Consider the following 21,132-nt stretch of genomic DNA (forward strand, 5'->3'; position numbering starts at 1 on the left):
GCTTTTAAAAAATCAACTGTATATTTCCTTGAGATTGAGTATATTATCTAAGAATCCCATTCTTCAATAAGGTGCTGACTTTGGAAAAATTATGTTACTTGCCTATTTTTTTTCCTGAGATTGGGAGCAGTCACAGACAAAAATAAGTATTGTGGTTGATTATTTTGTTTTGGTCTAGTAACATGTTTAGTTAAACAAATTGTCTGACTATACAGGAAAGACAGTAAATACTTTTGCTGGGAAGTGAAAATGGAAGAATATTTTCTGTGTTTTGATACTGGTCTCACTATTGCCCACGCTGGTCTTGAGCTTGAGCTCAGGGAATCCTCCAACTCAGACTCCTAAATAACTGGGATTAAAGTATGTGCCCTCTTCCCCAACTGGAAGGAAATATTTTTTCGTAAATTAATATTGTTAATTATGATACTAAATAAAAAGAAAACTGTGGATACATTTCTCATTTGAATTATTCATAATAATTGGTTCTCTCTCTCCTCCCTTTTTTAGAGCAATTCTTTTGGAGTCACTTGAAATTTCCTACTATGTTTGTTAGTATCAACACTATCCAATCTTGGTTATTTTCTGTTATTTTAATATACGTCTAGAAAAGTTTATAGTGATGTTACTGGTGGGATTTCTCTTCTTCAGTGCTATATGTGTGTTCTTGGGCATGTAAAAATAGTTTTAAAGAAATGCATTTTATTTTTCCTTTTCCCCAAACAAGCCTTATTGGGTCATCTTTTTTTTCTGTTGGATCATCTTATTATTTAGTTACTTGAACACGAGTATGCTTTTTTGGGGCAGGGAAGGGTACTAGGGATTGAACTCAGAGGCATTCCACCACCGAGCCACATCCTCAGCCCTATTTTGTATTTTATTTAGAGACAGAGTCTCACTGAGTTGCTTAGTGCCTCACCAAGGCTGAGGCTGGCTTTGAACTTTTGATCTTCCCGTTTCAGGCCTCCTGTGTCCCTGGGATTACAGGCATGTGCCACTGTGCCTGCCTACGAGTTTTTTTTTTTTTTTTTTTTTGAGGAAGAAGAAATTTTTATTTGGCATTCACAGTTTTCAGAGACCTCAGTCTGCTAAAAACATTCAACATGAGGACTATAGGCAACAAAACTGTACTGTATTTGTAATTCCTGCTAAATTAATACATTTTAGTTGCTCTTGCCACACAAACACAAACAAAATGGATGATAATGTAAGATAAGGGACATACTAATTTGCTGCACTACAGTCATCATTTTATTGGCACTTAATTGTGGCCTGAGCATAGTGAATCCCTTCTAAAGAGTACCATAGAGAATTGGGAGTTGGGGGGTGCAAATTAAATTTTCAGGGTAGGAACCTGACAAACATTGCTCCAGGAACATGACCAAGGTTTACGAGTTTGTTTTTTAAAATTCTGTTTATTGTTTTTCTTTCAGATTCGCCATGAAGTTAGCTTTAAAAATATGACTCATAAACTGTGCAGTGACCACTGCTTTAATAGATACAGAATGGCCAATGGTCTAATAATGAATTGCTGTGAACAGTGTGGAGAATATTTGCCCAGTAAAGGTGCTGGAAATAATGTTCTGGTGATTGATGGTCAGCAGAAAAGATTTTGCTGTCAAAGTTGTGTCAGTGAATACAAACAGGTAATTCATATACTATTAAAAATTGGGTATTCATTGTAATGTATTGAAAGTGCTATAGTGTTGTTACATTTGTTAACCAGATATATCTTGGAATCTCACTTAATTCCACTATTGTGTCATCATGATGACAGTCTGCCTCAAATTGATGCCAAAAATACAAATAGATTATTATAAATAAACTTATGATTTTATTTATAATGGTAAATGTTAGTATGATTACTCTTCTTTAAAAAAAGTTTTTTTGGCTGTCAGTAGACTTTTATCTATCTATCTATCTATCTATCTAATCTATCTATCTATCTATCTATCTATCTATCTATCTATCTATCTATCTGTCTATCTATCTATCTGCATGTGGTGCTGAGAGTTGAACCAGTGCCTCAAACATGCAGGCAAGCCCTCTACCATTGAGCTACAACTCCAGTCAGCAGTATGATTACTCTTTTTAAATTTTTTGCAGTACTGGTGATTGAACCCAGGGTAGTACTGTGCTACAGCCCCAGCTATGTTAGTTTTTATTTTGACACAGGGTCTCAACATATTGCCCAGGCTGGCCTGGAACTTGGTATACTCCTGCTTCAGTCTCTGAGAACCTATAATTACAGGGTGTACTATCATGCCGGGTTTCTCTTTTGAATTTCTTTTGTGGAGTTGGAAAGAGGTTAGAAGTATGAATTTTGAAATTGTTAAAGCTTATCGTAGGAATGATTATCTTGTTTTTACTTGAATATTAAAGTTTTTAGTTTATTTTTGAATTTGTGTGTGTATATGTATGTGTGTGTGGTGGGGGTTAAAAGTAAAATGTACATAAAAAGATATACTCCAGAGAAATTTAGATTTCAATTTTATTTTCTCCTCTTGGTTCCTGTGCTTCTTTTCTAAATATTTTTAATTTTAATGTTATGTTTCTTACTTTTTTTAAAAAAATTAAGGAAATACATAATTCATTGTTAGAATATTTCTATTGTAGAAAAGATAACTTAGTATATGTATATTCTCGGCTTCCGTTTTTCACTTCATAGTGTATCTTGGAAATCAATTACTATCAATAACATAGGTAGTTCTTCCTCATTCTTTTTTATAGCAGCATGGTTATTTATAGGAATTTTTTGAGTCCATTATTAAAAATTATAGAAACTTAATAGATAATTATTTGTATTAGTGTTAGGGGTGCCATGACAAAATACCCCAGATGGGGTGAGTTTATAGTATTTTGTATTCTCACAGTTCTGGAGGCTGAAAGACGTTATCAAAATGGTATCATATGGGCTGGGGTTGTGACTCAGTGGCAGAACTCCTGCCTCGTACACGTGAGGCACTGGGTTCAATCCTTAGCTCCACATAAAAACAAACAAAATAAAGATATTGTGTCCATATATGACTAAAAAATGTTTAAAAAAAAAAGAGATGATATCATAATTGCTTTCTTCATCAGTTTGAGGCCTCTTCCTTATTTGGAGACAGAGAGAGAGAGCCTTCTGGTGACTTTTCTTGAATGGATACCAGTCCTATTGAATTAGGGCCCATCCTTATGACCTTGTTTAACTTTAATTACCTTCCTAAAGTTCCTGTCTCTAAGATATTGGAGTTTTGGGTTTTAAGATAGGAATTATGTGGGTATGAAGGGGACCACACATATTTCAGTCCTTAGTAATACTAAAAATAGTCAACTTACATTTTCTTCTAATTTTATTCCATTTTAGTATTATCTGTGCTTTTAAGGTTTTGTACTATTCAATATATTTGTATAATGGAAATATTATATAGAACTGTGTGCTTCTGTGTATATCTCTTTCCAATTCCATGTTGGTAGCCTTAGGTGGCCATAGTGGGAGTGTTTTTACAGCAAATTGTGGTTCCTGTGCTTCTTTTCTAAATATTTTTAATTTTAATGTTATGTTTCTTATTTTTTTAAATTAAGTAAATACATTTTTCTTCACCCCTAAGAGCTTTGATTGATCATATGTAAGATAATACCTGGTTGTTTGTTCAATCAGTTTGTTGTTGATGGTATTTGAGTTATGTTCAGTCTTTTCCTGTTACAAATAGTGGATGATGGATAACATGGTATCTACTTTTCTTTGCATTTGAAAATGTATGAATTGAAGGTAGATTCTTAGAAGAAAGACTGATTGGTAAATGTCAGTTTGTTTTATATATATAAATTTTTAGTTGTTGATGGGCCTTTTTAAAAAAAATATTTATTTTTGGTGCTAATAATTGAACCAAGTACCTCACACATGCTAGACAACTGCTCAACCACTTAGCCACAACCCCAGCCCAAGTTTTTTAGATATTTTAACCCCTCTGTCGGAGTCTACCAGTTTGCTTTCTTTTCAGTAACATATGGGATATTTTTCCCATCTATTGTATGGAAATATGTGTATGTATGTGTATACACATTAGTGTGTGTGTATATATCTATATATCTATATATATATATGTCACACACACACACCCATACACACACACACACAATCACAATTTTTTTTTTAATATTTTTAGTTGTAGATGGACACAACACCTTTATTCATTTATTTATTTTTGATGTGGTGCTGGGAATCGAACCCAGTGCCTCATGTGTCCTAGGCAAGCACTCTACCACTGAGCCACAACCCCCAGCCCTGCAATATGTTTTTCATAAACTCACCAACAGGGAATATTAACATTTTATTCTGATTGAAAATGGTATCTTCAGTGTAATTTTAATTTACATTTACTAGGAACGATAGCAGTTTTTTTTTTTTATTTCAGAGCTATCTTTATTGTGAACTGTTTGTATCTTTTGCTATTTGATCTCTTTAATTTTTTTCCATTATATTGAATGTATAATGTAAAAAGTAAATCTATAATTTGTCTGTGATACTATTCACCAGTCACTGTGTTCCAGACGCTGCACTGGATGCTCGGTGTAATATTCTGAGATAGGAAGCAGACATAGTTACTGCCTTCATACCATTAACTTTCCTACAGTGGCATTCTTCCAATTCTTGTACATAAGGAAGACCATATAATAGGGGAAAGGATCAAACTATAATCCCCAAGGTTAACCATACTGTTTAATGTTGTTGATAATGTTGCATTTAACTTCTGACACCTGGAAAGTTTGTTAAGTGTGCTGACTTTAAAGTTACTTGACCTAGGTTAAAATTATGGTCCCGCTTGTTGACAAGTGTGTGGTCTATGGAAATTACTTAACCTCCCTGTGTCTTTTTTCATCACATGTAAAGTTGGGGAATATATTAATCCTTGTATCATAGTGTTATAAAAATCAGACCTGTGCTTTTCATGTTTTATTTCAAGAAGACAGAATATTTAGTTTTAACCCTTTCAACTCTTTCTTTATTATCCCCTTTTCTCTTTTCAAAAGTAGTGGGCCCACTGTCTTTGACTTCTGACATCATAGGTTGACTTATTTATAAACTTAAAGTAAATGGCATTAATGTGTAGTGAGGTTCTTTCTTGATATTGTATGGAATCTTCATTTTTAATATTTGAATCTTGAACACATTTGAAATTCATTATGGAATATAGTTGAGTTATGGGTAATTTTAACTGCTTCAAAATGTCTCTCCTTGATTGAACATAATTAAGTAAAAATTACTTAACCTTTTGCCCAGGGATTTGAGATGCTACTTTGGTTGTATATTACATCATATTTCTATGTAAATCTTTCTCAACTTTTTCTATTGCTTCGATTCTAAATTCATGTTCTCTTTCCACACTATTGTGTGGTGTTTTTGCTTTTTTCCTTTTTTTCTTTGCAGTGCTTGGGATCAAATCCAGGGCCTCTTGCATGCTAGGTAGCAAGCCCTCTACCACACTGAGCTTTATCCCCAACCTTCATATACCATTTTAATAACAGATGTTTTAGTAACATGGCTATTGTCCATGTTTTCCATTTCTCTAGGCTGCCATTCCAATTATATTTTTTCTATAGGTGTGTTATTTCTTTTGCTGGTTTCAAAACGTTCTCTTTGTCTTTGGTTTTCGGCAGTTTATGATATATCTTGGTATTCTTTGTGTTTATCACTTCTAGTTTGCTTGGCTTCTTCTATCTGTGTATTTATGTCTTTTGCCTAGTTTGAGATATTTTCTTTTGTAGACTTTTCTAGTCCTTTCCTCCTTTTCTTGCCCCTTCAGTTTCTTCCTCCTGTTTTCCTCTCCCCCCACCTCTTCCTCCCCTACCCAGTTTTTTTCCCCTCTGTTGTTCAAATGGGATTATTTCTTTTATTCTGTTTTCCAGTTCACTGTTTGTTAACTGTTCTTCTTTATATTCTCTATTTGCTGACATTTTCTGTTATTTTATTTGTTTTCAAGTGTGTGTGTTTTGGTTATTGATAGATTTTATGATGATTGCTTTAAAATCTTTGTTACGTAATTCTAAAATCAGTGTACTTTTGGTGTTGGTGTCTATTGTATTTTTAAATTTAAATTGTGGTTTTCTAGTTTTGGGTATAAGTGAGTTTTGATTAAAACTTGGAACATTTTGGGTTTTCTTTTTTTTGGGGGGGGGTCTGTATCTTTATTTAAATCTTTTGTTGACAAAGTTCCAGCATAGAAGATTGGGTAGCTTCTTATTATTTTTAAGTGGGTGTGGGAGTTCTGGCTTCCAATGATTACCAAATTATTCTAGTAGATACAGAAAAATTCTGTACTATCTTCCTCTTCTTCTTCATCATCATCATCATCATCATCATCATCATTTTGGTGCTGGAAATTGATCCCTGAGCCTTGTGCATGCTAAGTATATGCTCTACTACCTAACTATAACCCCTATCCCCATCATTAATTAAAATAAAAATTATTTAAAAATAGAATTCCATCTTTTATTCTTTAGAATATTGTTTGCATATATTTTATCATCATATGTTATATGTTCATAATTCATAAATAAATAGGAATCTGCATACATTTTTACTTATAAAGGAACCCAATTTGACAGGTTGGGAGACCACTCCATGAGAAGCACCAGTGAATTTTCTTTTCCTACAGCCTGGAAACTAAAATTACATGATAATCTTATTTTCCATCTTTGACCTTTGTCTCTAGCATTTAATTTGGCTGCCTTTGTTGTTTATTTATGTCTTCATTGTTCAGTTGGTTTCTGGAATATTCTGATATATTTAATTAGTAATGTAGAACCTGGAAATGGAAACTGTATGACTTATGACTTGCTTTTAATAGTTTCCCTTTTCTACCATAGTGTTTTAGCTTTCATGGAAAGCAGGGAACCTGCATTCTTCCTTATTTTCTGTAAGAATAAGGATTTAAATTTGCATTATGTATTAGAAGTTGTCATATGTGTTTTAAAGAGGTTTTCCCAAACAACCCATTTTGCAAATGATGAAAATTGTAATCTCCAGGTTACTTACTTTAGAAAACTGAGATTTCATTATAAGTTAGCATGTTTTAAAAAGATCTTGGAATACACTTAAGCCATCTAAGAGAAATATTTCTCAATTAGAGGTGTCAAATTCAAGTGTTTATATTTAATTTCTTACTCCATTATTATATTCTTATTATCAGTTTTTCTAGGAATTAAATTATTTGATAATTCTTGTAAGTTGGATAGCCACTTTGAATAAGACTGATACACATTTTTTAGAGTTGGAATGAGATTATAAGTCACAATTGAGAAGAAACTTATAAATTTCTCATTTACCATCTAGTCTAGCAGTCTTTATATGTATTTGTAAAGCCTTTTAAAATCTTTTTTTAGGTAGGTAGCCATCCAAGCTTCCTGAAGGAGGTTCGTGATCACATGCAGGATTCTTTCTTAATGCAGCCTGAGGTAAGCAGATGGGGGTTTAAGGCTCACGTTAAGCATATTTTCAAGCACTGCTAATATCTTTAATATGTATGAAAAAAATCATGTGCCATTTGAAGTATATTAAAATTTATGAACTTGAGCTGTATCAAATAGTGAATGTTTCTGTTGTCTGCAAGACATAGATTACTTTGATTGTTCACATTGAAGCCAAGAAAACATGGCATGAAAGTTTATATCCTTTTGTGCCAGTGTTCTCTCATTAAGGATCCTTTTGTCTTTGGAACAGTGGTAACTAGTGACAAGTGTTGGAAAAAATGTGACAAGAGTTGAAATCTTAATACTAACAATTTTATCTTTCTGAGTTTATCCATTTTATGTATTATTCTGAAGAGAATAAGAAGTACTATTTGTCAACATGGAACAGTTGCTTAGTTCCTTGTATACTTGATGTCTTAAAGCTATTATTAATAATTCTGCTAATAAAATCAGTGTCAGGATCACAAATCCAGTGATGACTGTCTACTTTGCTTAAAAAAAAAAAAAAGTCATCAAAGCCAAGATTTGATAGTTGGGCTTCATTTGTATTGGTTAAAGGATTCTTCATAGGTGCTGATATGTGGAAGCCTCACATGCATATCTGTCTAGGGGGAGCTGGTTTAGTTTTCTCAATATAATCTTTAACATATTTTTAAGTGTCCTGGTTTTTTAATTTTTAGTATTTTTAATTTGTACAGTGGTTTCAGGTTTAAATAAATTTCTTCCATTATTGTATCCATCTGTTTTCTTTTGTTCTTTGCCTAACATAAATATTTAAGTCATCAAATAGACTTCAGGAAGTAAACCAAAGCATTTTTCTCTAATGTCCTTGTATTGTTGATGGAATCTTAATTAGATATCTTTGTAGCCATTTTTTCTTTTTTAACACTAGATTGTTTTAAAGAGAAAAAAAAAAAAAACATTTATTTTTATGTGATTGAACCCAGTGCCTCACATGCTAGGCAAGTGCTCTGCCACTGAGCTACAACCCCAGTCTATATAGCCATTCTTATTTGTTCTTTGTTACTATTTCTTTGCTGTTAATAAGTTTCTTTTTGAGGCTTAGAGATTGAAGAATGAGTTAATTTCCATTTTGGAAAGTAAAACTTAGGTCTTCTCTAGGTGATATTTAAGTGTGTAAGGACATTACTGCCATGTAAGCAACTATCTTCTCATACGTGTTCTATTTATGCATGCTAAGAAAATTATTCTTCTCTTTATATTGATGGAAGTTGCTTGTGTGGGCTTTTTGTTTGTTTGTTTTTGGTGGCTTCTGGGGACCTAAATCCACAACCTCATGCTTGGTAAGCATTCTATCACTGAGCTATACCTCCAGCAGAACACCCTTATTTCCAAGCAAAAGATCATTGTTGGGTCTTTTTTGAGCACTTTTTCACAGTACAAGTTAATGTTATAGCAATATCCCAATAACTGCAGTGTTTAGAAATTATAACCAAATCTTATGGACTTACCTCCTATAAATTGTTTGAGTGAATTGTGTTTGGAATATCTGACATCATTTTATCCACTGTCAGGCATACTTCAAAATAGTTACTTTCATGCATGACTCTTTTTTTTTTTTTTTTGGTACTGGGGATTGAACCCAGGGCTTTGTACATACTAGGAAGATGCTCTATTGCTGAGTTATATCTCCAGACCTCATGCATGACTTTTAAATCATATTTATTAGAAGATGAATTTTAAGACCATTATCTTCAGTGTTCTCTTGCCATTCATTATTGTTGAAAAGTATATGATCTTTTCATCTTCTTTAAATGATTTCTGGACTTTTTAAAAAAAGTTTTTAAATATTTATTTTTTAGAAGTAGTTAGTTTATTTATTTTTATGTGGTGCTGTGGATCGAACCCAGGGCCTCGCACATGCTAGATGATCACTGTACTACTGAGCCATAATCCCAGCCCCTTGACACTGCATTTTTAATGAAAGATATACCCAAATCTTCATCAATTGACCAGTAGTTTCTTATGGAGGGTAATTTATGTATGAAAGCACAAATAACCACAAGTAGGAACACATAGTTTGTCAGGCAGTAGTGCAGTACATCACACATAACTGTGCAGTATACATTGTCCCAGTCTCCTATTTATAGAACAGCTGTTTTGGAGCATTGATAATTTTATTTTTTTAAATTTTTTTCAATATTTATTTTTTTAGTTATGAGGTGGACACAATATCTTTATTTTATCTTTATGTGGTGCTGAGGATCGAACCAGTGCCTCATGCATGCAAGGCGAGTGCCTTCCCTCTTAGCCACAGTCCCAGCCCCATGATAATTTTAAATATATGCATTCCTTGAAATAAAATGATAATATCATTTTAGAAAATACTTTCATGAATACATTTTTATATTGTATGAGCTGTGTACATAATATTTTGTTCATTTCAACATTAGAAGTAACTTTTTCAGTAATGTTTAAGCATTTTCACAATGAATTTAAAAATAGTTTCAAATGATCAAATCATTCACTTTTTTAAGAGACTAGAACTGTAAAAACATTATTTTAGAGTTTCACATATATATAAGTGGTTTATTTGTTGCTCAATTTCTATAGGTGTTCCACATCTGGGACGATGGACAAAATGGATTAAAAACTTGCTTTTCATGTTTGCTTTGATTCATTTCTTTCCTTTTTTTTTTGATACTAGGTCTCTTATTTCTTATTTTGAGATGGTCTTATTAAGTTTGTGAGGCTGGCTTCAAACTTGCAATCCTGCTGCCTCAGTTTCCTAACTAAACTAGATGTGTGTCACCATGCCCAGCTCCATAGTTTTTTTTAATTGTGATTGTGAAATTTTTTTTTTTAAATATAGACATACCAGTTTATCTGAATTGTATATTTGTAAGACTGTATGTATTTTCACAGTATTTCTTTTGTCCTGGTAAATTTTTAAATGTAAATATATATTTTTTAGTTGTAGATGGACACAATAACTTTATTTATTTTTATGTGGTGTTGTGGATTGAATACAGTGCCTCACACATGTTAGGCAAGTGCTCTACCACTGAGCTACAATCCCAGCCCCTGTCCTGGTAATTTTTGAAGTATCCTCTTTGGTCTTACTTTCCTACTCTATCTTATTTCTTTCAAGTTGCTTCACTGTCAATCAATTCTCCATGCCAAAAGTATTAGTGTTATAATCTACTAATTGATTATATTGACTTTAATAATAAGAAATCATTTTGAATGTTAAACTTTTTCATTTAAATTTTTTTATATGTTACCATGACCTATGAGGTTTTTACATATACATAAATGATTATAATCTTTTGTGTGTTTGTGTGTGTGTGCACACTGGAGATTGAAACCAGAAGCGTTTAACCACTGAGCCACATCTCCAGCCCTTTTTTATATTTTTATTTAGTGACAAGTTCTTAGGGCATCACTAAATTGCTTTGAACTCTGGATCCTCCTCCTGTCTCAGCCTCCTAAACCATTGGGATTACAGGCATGTACCAGTGTGCCTGGCTGCTTAATCGTTTTTTAAGCTACGTTCCGTCGCCCCCTCCTCCCCCCAAAAAAAAACAAAAAACAAAACTTGGAACCATAGTTGCTCAGTGGAAAAAGGATTTAAAAGTTTTCAAATTCTTGCTTTGAAGTACTTTTGATTATTAAGTCTTTAATTTCTTCTGTCAAATAATAAAAGAAGCGTTAAAAAGAAAAACCCTGCTTTTTCTAGATTTTCAGTTTTTATTTATCTGTATGGAGAGATTCTGTTAAACTAAGTTAGTGAAAACATTTTTGAAGAACAGTTACCTAACAACCATTCTTGGTTTGAACCTAATATAGCAATTGTTGCAGCAAATTCTTTGAATCCAGATGAAGACTTCTAAAACTGATAAGAGATTAACAAAAGTGTTTTATAGAGATGAAAGATGTAATGAGAAATAGGACTATGTTTTTCTTAGTTCATATGTGGTTTTAAAAAAATGACCTTTTTATGTTTTACATTTTAGAAATATGGAAAACTGACAACTTGTACTGGATGCCGAACTCAGTGCAGGTTTTTTGATATGACTCAGTGTATAGGTCCTAATGGATATATGGAGCCATATTGTTCAACCGCTTGCATGAATAGTCACAAGACAAAATATGCAAAATCACAAAGTAAGTTTCAGGTATTTGAAAAGTTAAAGAACTTTAATTTTTTTCCTCAAAAAGTAACTGCTCTATAATTTTGATTTTATACTTGTTTTTAAACTACTTTTTTGAACTTAAATTTATTATTATCATACCATTTACTGCAAACTTGTAATTATTTGATCATTCCAGTTTATTGAAGTACTCTTCATATCTGTCTTAGCTAAAATTGTTGTTCCATCCAAAAATTATCTAAAACAAAAATTTTGATGTATATGTGTATGTGTGAGAGATAATACCAGTCTTTTTTATGACAGTATTTTAAAAAATAATCTTGAATATTTAAGGCACAAATATAAAAGAAATAGTTTATAGGAGATTCTATTTTTAGGATTTTAAATGTCATTTGTAAGTTTAAAAAAAACTTTTATTACTTTATAAAGAAATCAGATATGTACCTTTTCTTTCCTAGGTTTGGGAATTATTTGCCATTTTTGTAAGCGAAACTCTTTACCTCAATACCAAGCCACAATGCCTGATGGAAAACTGTATAACTTTTGCAATTCCAGTTGTGTGGCTAAGTTTCAGGTTTGTTATTTATTTTGCATAACCCCCAACCCCAATTAAATACGCATAGAAAATAATCAGTGCAATATTCTTTTATCCTTGTTATCTGTTAATTTTTATATAGATTTTTTGAGGATCAAATGGGAGGGTGAAGATTCTAGAATGAGTCATAGAAGACTTGGCTTTACCAGTTTCTTTCACCCACAAGAATGTGATTGACTTTTGAATTGTTACAATAATAGAAAGGAAAATAAATTTTAATATAGTTGAACTCATTTAAAAGGAAAAGAAATTTTAATATAGTTGAACTCATTGCTCCATGTACATACAGTATTTTCCTATTAGATGGTTTGAATAAAATGTGAATCTGAAGGGGAATTCTGTTCTGTGATGAGTGAAGTATGTAGGTTTATTTAGCTTGGAAATGTAATATAGGATCAATTTCAGGGAGCCATATTTTGTGTTGGTAAATATAATGTACTTTCTGACATAGTTCTTCAGAGTTGGAATACGGATAATCTCAGGAGATAGTGTTGATTTAACCTTGTTGACCACTGGAAAGAAAGGCATAGTTTAGAGGGGAGTCACGCATTAGTTAGGTAGTACTAGTAGGTTTACCTGTTGTATGTGAAAATTTCAGGGTATTGCCCAAAGATTCAAACCAGTGCATAAAGCCATGCTTCATGAGTTTATTCATCCAACATTCTACTTTATTCCAGGTACTGTGCTCTATGTTTATTAACCTGAAAATATAGTCACTTAAGTATGTTACAATAGTTACTGCAACAGTTATAAACTCATTTAATTTTAGGTTGCTTTGAATTCAGCCAAGTGAATGTTTTTGTTAAGTTATATACTCACTAAATTAAGATGATAAGTCACATTCAAGACTAAACTTTTATTTTAGAAGTTGAGATCATGGCCATTTGATAAGTTCTTTTAGTAATTTTTTTTTGCTTAGCTTTTCTTAACTAGAAATTAAGGAATAATGGTTAATTCAAGGAGAAAAGGACAGTGTGTATGCTGCCTGTCAGATGTTAAACTGTCTTTTTGATGTTGGGTAAACTGAACTGGTAATTGAAAATGTTTTAACTAATTTTTTTAATTGAAACTATATGATTTGATATAACCCTGTCTTTGTATATTTTAAAGAAATACTTAATTTAGGCTCTTAATTTTGAAGATTGCGTCCAGATAATTCTATATACAGCCTTATTGCTGTTGGCATATGAATAATAAAAAGTTGTTAAACAGAAAGGCGACTTTTTTTTAATTTAATCTTGAAAGCAAACCATGTATTTGAACTTTGTGTCTTTATTAGGTGTTTTTCCTTTTGAAAGAGAACAGTTTAGTATTCTTTGGCTGCTATAACAAAATATAATATTTTAATATTTTTATATATATATATAAAATATCACAAAATATGCATAGGCCATAAACAACAGAAATGTATTTCTCACAGCTTTGGAGGCTGGGAATTCCAAGATAGTGCTGTGGTAGATTTTTGTCTTGTGAAGGCCCTTTTCTCAGTGGGGTGTCTTCTCATATGTCTTCATGTGGTTGAAGGAGTAAACAAGCTCCTTTATTAGATGGTTTTTAAAGGCACTAACAAAATCAATAGGATGGCCCAAACACCTCTTAATTCTGTCACATTGAAAGTTAGGATTTCAATATCTGAGTTTGGGAGGATTGTAGACATTCAGACCATAATGTACACCATTTGTTTTAAAAGAATAGTTAACCTTGAGGAGGTTCAATTCTTTTGGTACCTCTAAGGATAATGTTTTTTTTTTTTTCATTTTACTTTTAGTATTCACCTGATACTAATGTCTTAAATCTGCTATATTGTATTTTTTTCTACAGACTTTAATTGTGTTGTAGTGCATACAGATGTTTAAAAATGAAAAAGATCTTTCCCTCCACTGTACCTTCAGATTATATATAATATGTATGTGTAATATGTGATGTGGCTCAAAAGAATGTTAATTATATACCAGTTTAATTACCACTCAGATTAAGAATTAGAAAATAATGTTTAAAAACATCTATGCTTGTGTCCTATCTTAATCTGTAAGTTGTTTTAACTGTAAGAAAAATAATAAGGGGCTGGGGTTGTAGCTTCAGTGGTAAAGTGTTTCCTAGCACACATGGAACACTGGATTCAATCCTCAGCACCACATTTTAAATAAATAAATAATAAATTAGTAAGTGGATTGTGTCCCATCTACAACTAAAATTTTTTTTCTTTTAAGTAAAAAAGCTAAAATAAATAAATTCCTAGTGTGAATAGTAACATAGGTTGTAACATCACTGATGGACTTGAAATGAAAATTAAGGTAGTGATGCAGTGAGACAGATCATTAGTAAATTAGATATTTGGAGAAAACAAGACCTGTTTTTTTTTTTTTTAAATTTTGTGGCTTTTTGGTTTCTTTCTTTTATTTGCTAGTTCAGAACTTGAGCAATTAACCTCAATATTATTGTTTACATTTTCAAGTGAAGATAAACCATAATTGAATTGTATTTTCTTTTTTCCTGTATATATTTTAAAATTTTAGGTAAATAGTAATCCTTTGGTATAAAAAGAATAAATTTCAATTGTATAAAACAGTGTGTTAGCATAATTTTTAAAAACAAAATTCAGAAATATAGTTTTGTGTGCTGCAACAATATTTAACAGATATATATGACTTTCTATACACATTAGATTTTTCATAGTAATCATAAGTAGTAATTCTCCACGCCAGGCTCAGTCTATTTTATTTTTTATTTTAGGCTCTAAGCATGCAGTCATCTCCAAATGGCCAATTTGTAGCACCAAGTGATATTCAGTTGAAATGCAACTACTGTAAAAATTCCTTTTGTTCAAAACCAGAAATCCTGGAATGGGAGGCAAGTCACATTTTGTTATGTATATTATCTAGTGCTAAAATGAAAATTAAGTAAAATAACTAGTATTTTCATAAGAAGACCTATTTCTTAGTAGGCATGTTTTTCAGATTTTGTGATGATTGGCTTATGTACTTATGTGGGAGTAGAATCAACCCAAGCTATTTCTTTATGGGTTAAGCAAAAATTTTTGAAGTCATATTTGCAATATATTATGCCCATAAGAGAGTACAGAATTCTCCTTTGTTTAGTTGCTTACCTAGAGCATCTTGTATGACAATTCTTTCTATTTTTCTCCTTGGTCTCATAAATATTAACTCAGAGCTATAATACATTCTGGTCAGTACCTACAAAAATAAGGATTTGTTAGTCATACCACATTGTCATTTAATGTTGTATGAATTGTTTCCATAAAAGAATAGAGGAGTATGGGTCTTAACATTAACTTTATTTTCCCTTCCTTATCACTGGTACCTTTATCCGTGTACTTAATTTAACTTTGCCTGTGTCCTTTTGCCATTAGCACCTCCGGGAATGATTTTTATTTCCATAAGGGGCAGTAGGAGATGGATAAATGGACAAAGCTGCTGTGATTGCCCATTGGTTTCTTGAGCAAAGCTTACCTTTGGTCTTCCTTTCTTTTCATTCTTTTGAGGACAGTATGGGGTGGAAGGTGGTAATAAAATGTTGCACAAGATTTAGAACTAACAACGGATTGCCTTGAGAAAAAATTTACTAGTAATTGTTGGCAGGTCACTCAGTATCTGAAGTCTTAGGTGAAAAGTGGTACCGAAAACTGAACTTTGTGATTTCTAAAGTAGTTGGAAATCTGAAATTCCATCACTTCAGTGCCTAGAAATTTTTTTAGTTTATTATTTTGTTTGGTGCTTCTCCAGAGCATTTAAATCAGTTGGTTTTTTGAGACTGTTGTTGGCATCCAGTGATGATTTTTAGCATTAATACCCTCTTTAAGTAATAGCAGAAAAAGTGTTGAAGACCCAAGAAGAGAGAATAAAGGAATGAGGGAATGAGGAAAGCAATTAGTAAAGCACATAAAATATTGTCAGTTAGGACATGAAGATCTTAGATCGAATTTGTTAATACTAGATGAAAATGAGGTCCTTCCCACCATGTACCTGTTAGTGCTCCCCAACTTTTGGAATCTTGGTGTGTTGCTTTTATTTACATGGATGCAAGTGTTGAAAGCAGGCTGAAGGAGAGCTTGTCTTGTCCTTCAGGATGTTGAGAGTTCAGTTCCCCTTGCTGCTACTTATTCCATGTTGGCAGTTGTGGTTTCTTTGTTGCCTTTTTCCTCTTATGAGTTACATATTTATAATGGGGCAACTTGTTTTTGGTGGGAGGTGGGGTGCAACTTTCCATGGATGATTATCTTAACTATTTTGAGTTTATACCTAGGCTCTTTCACCTTGCTTATTTTGATCTTCAGATTTCTTAGGTAGATGTTTTAGACGTAACCTGTATCCTCCACTAATAATGGGAGGAAAAAAAACCTGCCTCTGGGTAGCTTTCATTTGTTTATTTATAACTACCTGACTGGGTATTTGAAAAGTAGCTTTGGCTATTATGGGTTTGGGGCCAGGATAAATAATAATTAGTAAATCGTGTTCTAATCAAGGAAAAACCAACTCAGTCTCAAGTTTCACAGCACACAATGGGATAGCACCAAATTGAATACTTTGGCTGTGATAGATCTGTTACAGGAATGTATCATGGTGTGACAGAAAGGTGATTGAATCTACTCAAACAAATCTCCTTTTGACTGAAAATGTTATCAGTACCATAATTCTCATCTTTCTGTAACTTACTCATGTTCTATTGTTTCCTTCCTGTTTATCAAATTCTGTTAGAAATATCAGATTGCCATCTTATTATAGTGATACTTTCACTGTTTCAGCGTGATTAATGGTGTTGAATTTTGTAGAGCTGTTTTATATTTAGCAGTGAATTGGTTAAACTAGGTGTCTGTGGCCTATAGGAAATGTATACCCAAGGATACTATATTAAAATAGGTAAATGATTTAACTTTGTTTCTATAAAAGTAGCTTGTTTATTTCTGAAATTTGTTATTGAGGTGGTTGTCATATACTCACCAAGGTTCCCATTGTGCATTTAGAACAAAGTGCATCAGTTCTGCAGCAAAACTTGTTCAGATGACTATAAGAAGTTGCATTGCATAGTTACATATTGCGAATACTGTCAAGAGGAGAAGACTCTTCATGAAACAGTAAATTTCTCTGGCGTTAAGAGACCTTTCTGTAGTGAAGGCAAGTGTATATACAGTGTTGTTCATAACTTTATTGATATTTAATGTTTTTTTTTTTGCCAAAGTATTTTTAAAAATATATGAGTACCTATGTCCAGCTGCACAATTTTTAATATAGCTGAACAAAAAAAAATTGAATTTACTTTTTTACTTATTTTGTTGTATTCTATATGTATTTTAGACCTCTGGGCCTCAAGGTTTTCTCTCTAAAATGTTGGTAACCACTTTTTCATTACAAGGAAGTTTTGAGACTCAAATATAAGCATTATGATACCATGCCATCTCTGAACCTATACATTGTGGCCTGAAAGTTTGTTTTCTAAGTGAATTAGAACAGTTGTTCATTCGCTTCATGTGCCTACCTGGCTTTTTTTTTTTACTGCCTAGCCTTCAAAGGTTTTCAATATATAGGTTGAACATCCCTAATCTGAAAATCTGAAATTCAAAACTTTTTAAGTGTCAACATGATGCTCCTAAAATTTTGGATTTTGGAGTAGTTCAGATTTTGGATTTTTGTATTAGAGAAGCTCAGTAAAATCTGAGAATAGTAAAACAAACAAACTCTAAAACCTGAAACCCAATTGGTCCTTATGTATTTCAGATAAGGAACACTTAATCTGAGAGAAAAAAATCCACATTTTTACAGCAACAGCATTACAGTGGGAAAATTTTAAGTTTTTAATTTGGGTTGCCTGGGAGATATTCTGGGTTCTGTTATAGGCATATTCAAGAATTTCCTTTCTTCTCTTCTTTAGTTTTTGCTGCTCTGGTGCCAGGCAGCAGATTATAGAAATGAACTCTAAACCTGCCTTTCCAGAGATATGAACCAGGATTGTAGCTGTGGGTTTTTTGTGCTCTTGTCATGTATTTCTCAAATGTCACATTCTTATTCTAAGCTGGCTTTCACTTTTTATTCTGTCTTTGGCTCAAGTCACTGAGCTTTTAGCTTTCCTATCTTCTATCTTCACCTATTGTTTTCCAGTGATGATTTTTTTTTTCTAGATCTACTTATTCTATGGATTTCTATTACTAGTTTGGGGCAAGAGAAAGGTTGGAAAATTCTTGATGCTAGCAATAGGGAATGAAAAGTCAGTAAGATTTATGAGGCCATTCAACTAGTGGCACCAATTATATATACTTTTCACATCTAATATTTTATGTTTGTAAGAAGGTACTATATATAAAATAAGGCATTCTATTTAGGTTTAATTGGTACATTTCACCTAGAATTAAAGGCAACCATGTTTTACTACTGTTTAAGAATAAAGGTATAATGAAAAATGATAAATCCTAAAATATTAAGATTAATTCTAAATTTTTCTTTTTACACCTAAGTTTTTGTGCAATAACAGTCTTCCTGGTTCACAGGTCTGAACACATTGATGTTAATTGTTCACATACGTCAATGAACTTATATTTCATATGTATTTTACTAAAATTATTAGAGAGTAGCAGACTGATGATTGACATGTAAGAGCATAATTTTCTATTGGAAGGACTTAAGATTTTAGATGGGTAATAAGAAGTTAAAAAGGATGTGTTTTTTTTCCCTGTGAAATGCCATTTTTTGCTTTCTCTTACTCCACCTAGTTTTCTGCTCAAACCTCAGAAGTAACATACCTAGTATTACCACCAAAATCTAAGTAGATAAAGTAAATAAAGGTAAATTTTTAAAAGTACTTTGAAGTAATTCAAAAATAACAGAAAAGTCTTAATACTAATGATTGAAAATTTATTACATAAAAAATTACAATTCATGCCAGGTGTGGTGACGCACACCTACAATCCCAGCAGTTTGGGAGGCTGAGGCAGGAGGATGGTGAAGCCAGCTTCAGAAACTTGGCAAGCTTCTGAGGAATTTAGTGAGACCCTATCCACAAAAGCGGGGGGGTGGGGGGTGAATGAGGCTCAGTTGTTAAATGCCTCTGGGTTCAATCCCCAGTACCTAAAATAAAAAACAAGAGACAAAAAACCAAACCCAAACAACAAAACCCCAAAGACAAAAAACAAAAAATTGCAATTCATGTTCACAAGTAGGAAAGATAATTTAAAACTAAGTTGAGGACAATTTGTTGTGGAGGTGTCCTTTGTGCTTGTTGTTATAGGATGGGTAGGATTTCATTAGATACATAAATGAATAAAAAGTCATTCTACTTACGTAGCACAGTCATGAGTACAATATGGAAGATCATTTAATTCTCAGATATTATAGGGCATTTATTAGATTTGTGAAAATTCTTAATACTTATATGCATTAAGTAAAAGAAGTTATTTTATTAAGAGAATAGATAATAGGATTTTCTCTGGACAAGTCAGTAAACCATTTGTACTTCTTGGAAGGATTGATGTAGGGTAACAGGTAAGCTAGAAAATTTGACTAAAATGCTTACCTAGCTAGCTGAACATGTCTGTAAATTTACTTGGAGCCTGTTAGCACTCCGCATTATTCATTTCTCTAAAATGCTTGTTTGTGTTTTGCTTTCTCTGATACTTAGATTCTATTTAATGGAGCAAATAAAAATAGTTCCGGGCTGGGGTTGTGGCTCAGTGATAGAGCACTTCAGTGATAGAGCACTCAGTGATAGAGCTTCGCATGTGTGAGGCACTGGTTCAATTCTCAGCACCACGTAAAAATAAATGAATAAAATAAAGATCCATCAACAACTAAAAAAATTTTAAAAAATAGTTCTGAGATATTACTAGATTTTAATATCTTAAAGTATTGTTTGAACCAACACATTAAATGTTTTTGAATAATAGAATATTATAATAATAGAATATTCCATATTCTATTCCAGTTTTTACAGGTTGGTGTTGATAGATTTTAGAGTTTTGACTGGGAGAGAAAGGACTTATATGTGAATTTATTAGATACTTCCTAAAACTAATGATCTACTTTTCATGTGTTTTTTGTTTTAATATTTAAAACTTATATTTTTCAGGCTGCAAACTATTATACAAACAGGATTTTGCAAGGCGTTTAGGATTAAGGTGTGTTACCTGCAACTATTGTTCTCAGCTGTGTAAGAAGGGAGCAACTAAAGAACTTGATGGTGTTGTGAGAGATTTCTGCAGTGAAGACTGCTGTAAAAAATTTCAGGATTGGTACTATAAGGCAAGTAAATCTAGATTTTTATTACTTTGGCAATAAATTCAGACTTTGCCCAGTTTTTTAACAAACTACCTTAATAAATATTGTAATTATAAATATAGTAACATTTGTTTTTAAAATCTACAAATTTTAGGCCCAGTCCTGGATACTTTTCATTAAAATTATTTTGCATTTCAGCCAGGTGTGGTGGTGCAGGCCTGTAATCCAGCATTTTAGGAGGCTGAGGCAGGAGGATTGTAAGTTCAAAGGCAGCTTCAGTAATTTATCGAGGCCTTAAGCAACTCCACGAGAGCCTGTCTCATATCTGGGGGATATGGCTCAGTGGTTAAGCACCTCTCGGTTCAATACCCAGTACTCTTCCCTGCCAAACAAAACAAAACATTATTTTGCATTTCAGTTCTTTATAACTTGGTATAGCATTATAAGTAAATAAATAAACAAATAAATAAATAAACACACACACACACACACACACACACACTTCAGTTATAGATGGACACTGTGACTTTATTTTTATGTAGTCTTCAGGATCGAACCCAGTGCCTCATCCACGCTAAGCAAGTGCCCTAACACTGAGCCACAACCCAAATTTGATATATATGACAGAATGCATTACAGTTCATATTACACATATAGAGCACATTTTTTCATATCTGGGTGTATACAAAGTATATTCACACCATTTGTGTCTTCATACTTGTAGTTAGGCTAATGATGTCTATCTCAT

The 21,132-nt window shown here is 32.5% G+C and overlaps 1 protein-coding gene across 2 annotated transcripts in view; it reads left to right on the forward strand.

Moving 5' to 3' along the window:
- Zmym2 (zinc finger MYM-type containing 2) overlaps positions 1-21,132 on the forward strand; it is a 69,312-nt gene that overhangs the window by 24,605 nt on the left and 23,575 nt on the right. Inside the window, exons 5-11 of one of the 2 annotated variants that reach the window (XM_046447616.2) lie at positions 1,431-1,643; positions 7,366-7,437; positions 11,430-11,580; positions 12,026-12,141; positions 14,896-15,012; positions 17,144-17,294; positions 20,236-20,408. In XM_046447616.2, coding sequence (XP_046303572.1) covers positions 1,431-1,643; positions 7,366-7,437; positions 11,430-11,580; positions 12,026-12,141; positions 14,896-15,012; positions 17,144-17,294; positions 20,236-20,408 — 993 coding nt within the window. Of the gene's footprint in view, positions 1-1,430; positions 1,644-7,365; positions 7,438-11,429; positions 11,581-12,025; positions 12,142-14,895; positions 17,295-20,235; positions 20,409-21,132 lie in introns of those variants that run through there. The other variant, XM_058580613.1, reaches the window with a different exon arrangement.

Source organism: Marmota monax, unplaced genomic scaffold, assembly GCF_021218885.2.
Source record: "Marmota monax isolate L192 unplaced genomic scaffold, Marmota_monax_Labrador192_F-V1.1 WCK01_AAM20220418_F8-fsc00043, whole genome shotgun sequence".
NCBI classification, from domain to species: domain Eukaryota; kingdom Metazoa; phylum Chordata; class Mammalia; order Rodentia; family Sciuridae; genus Marmota; species Marmota monax.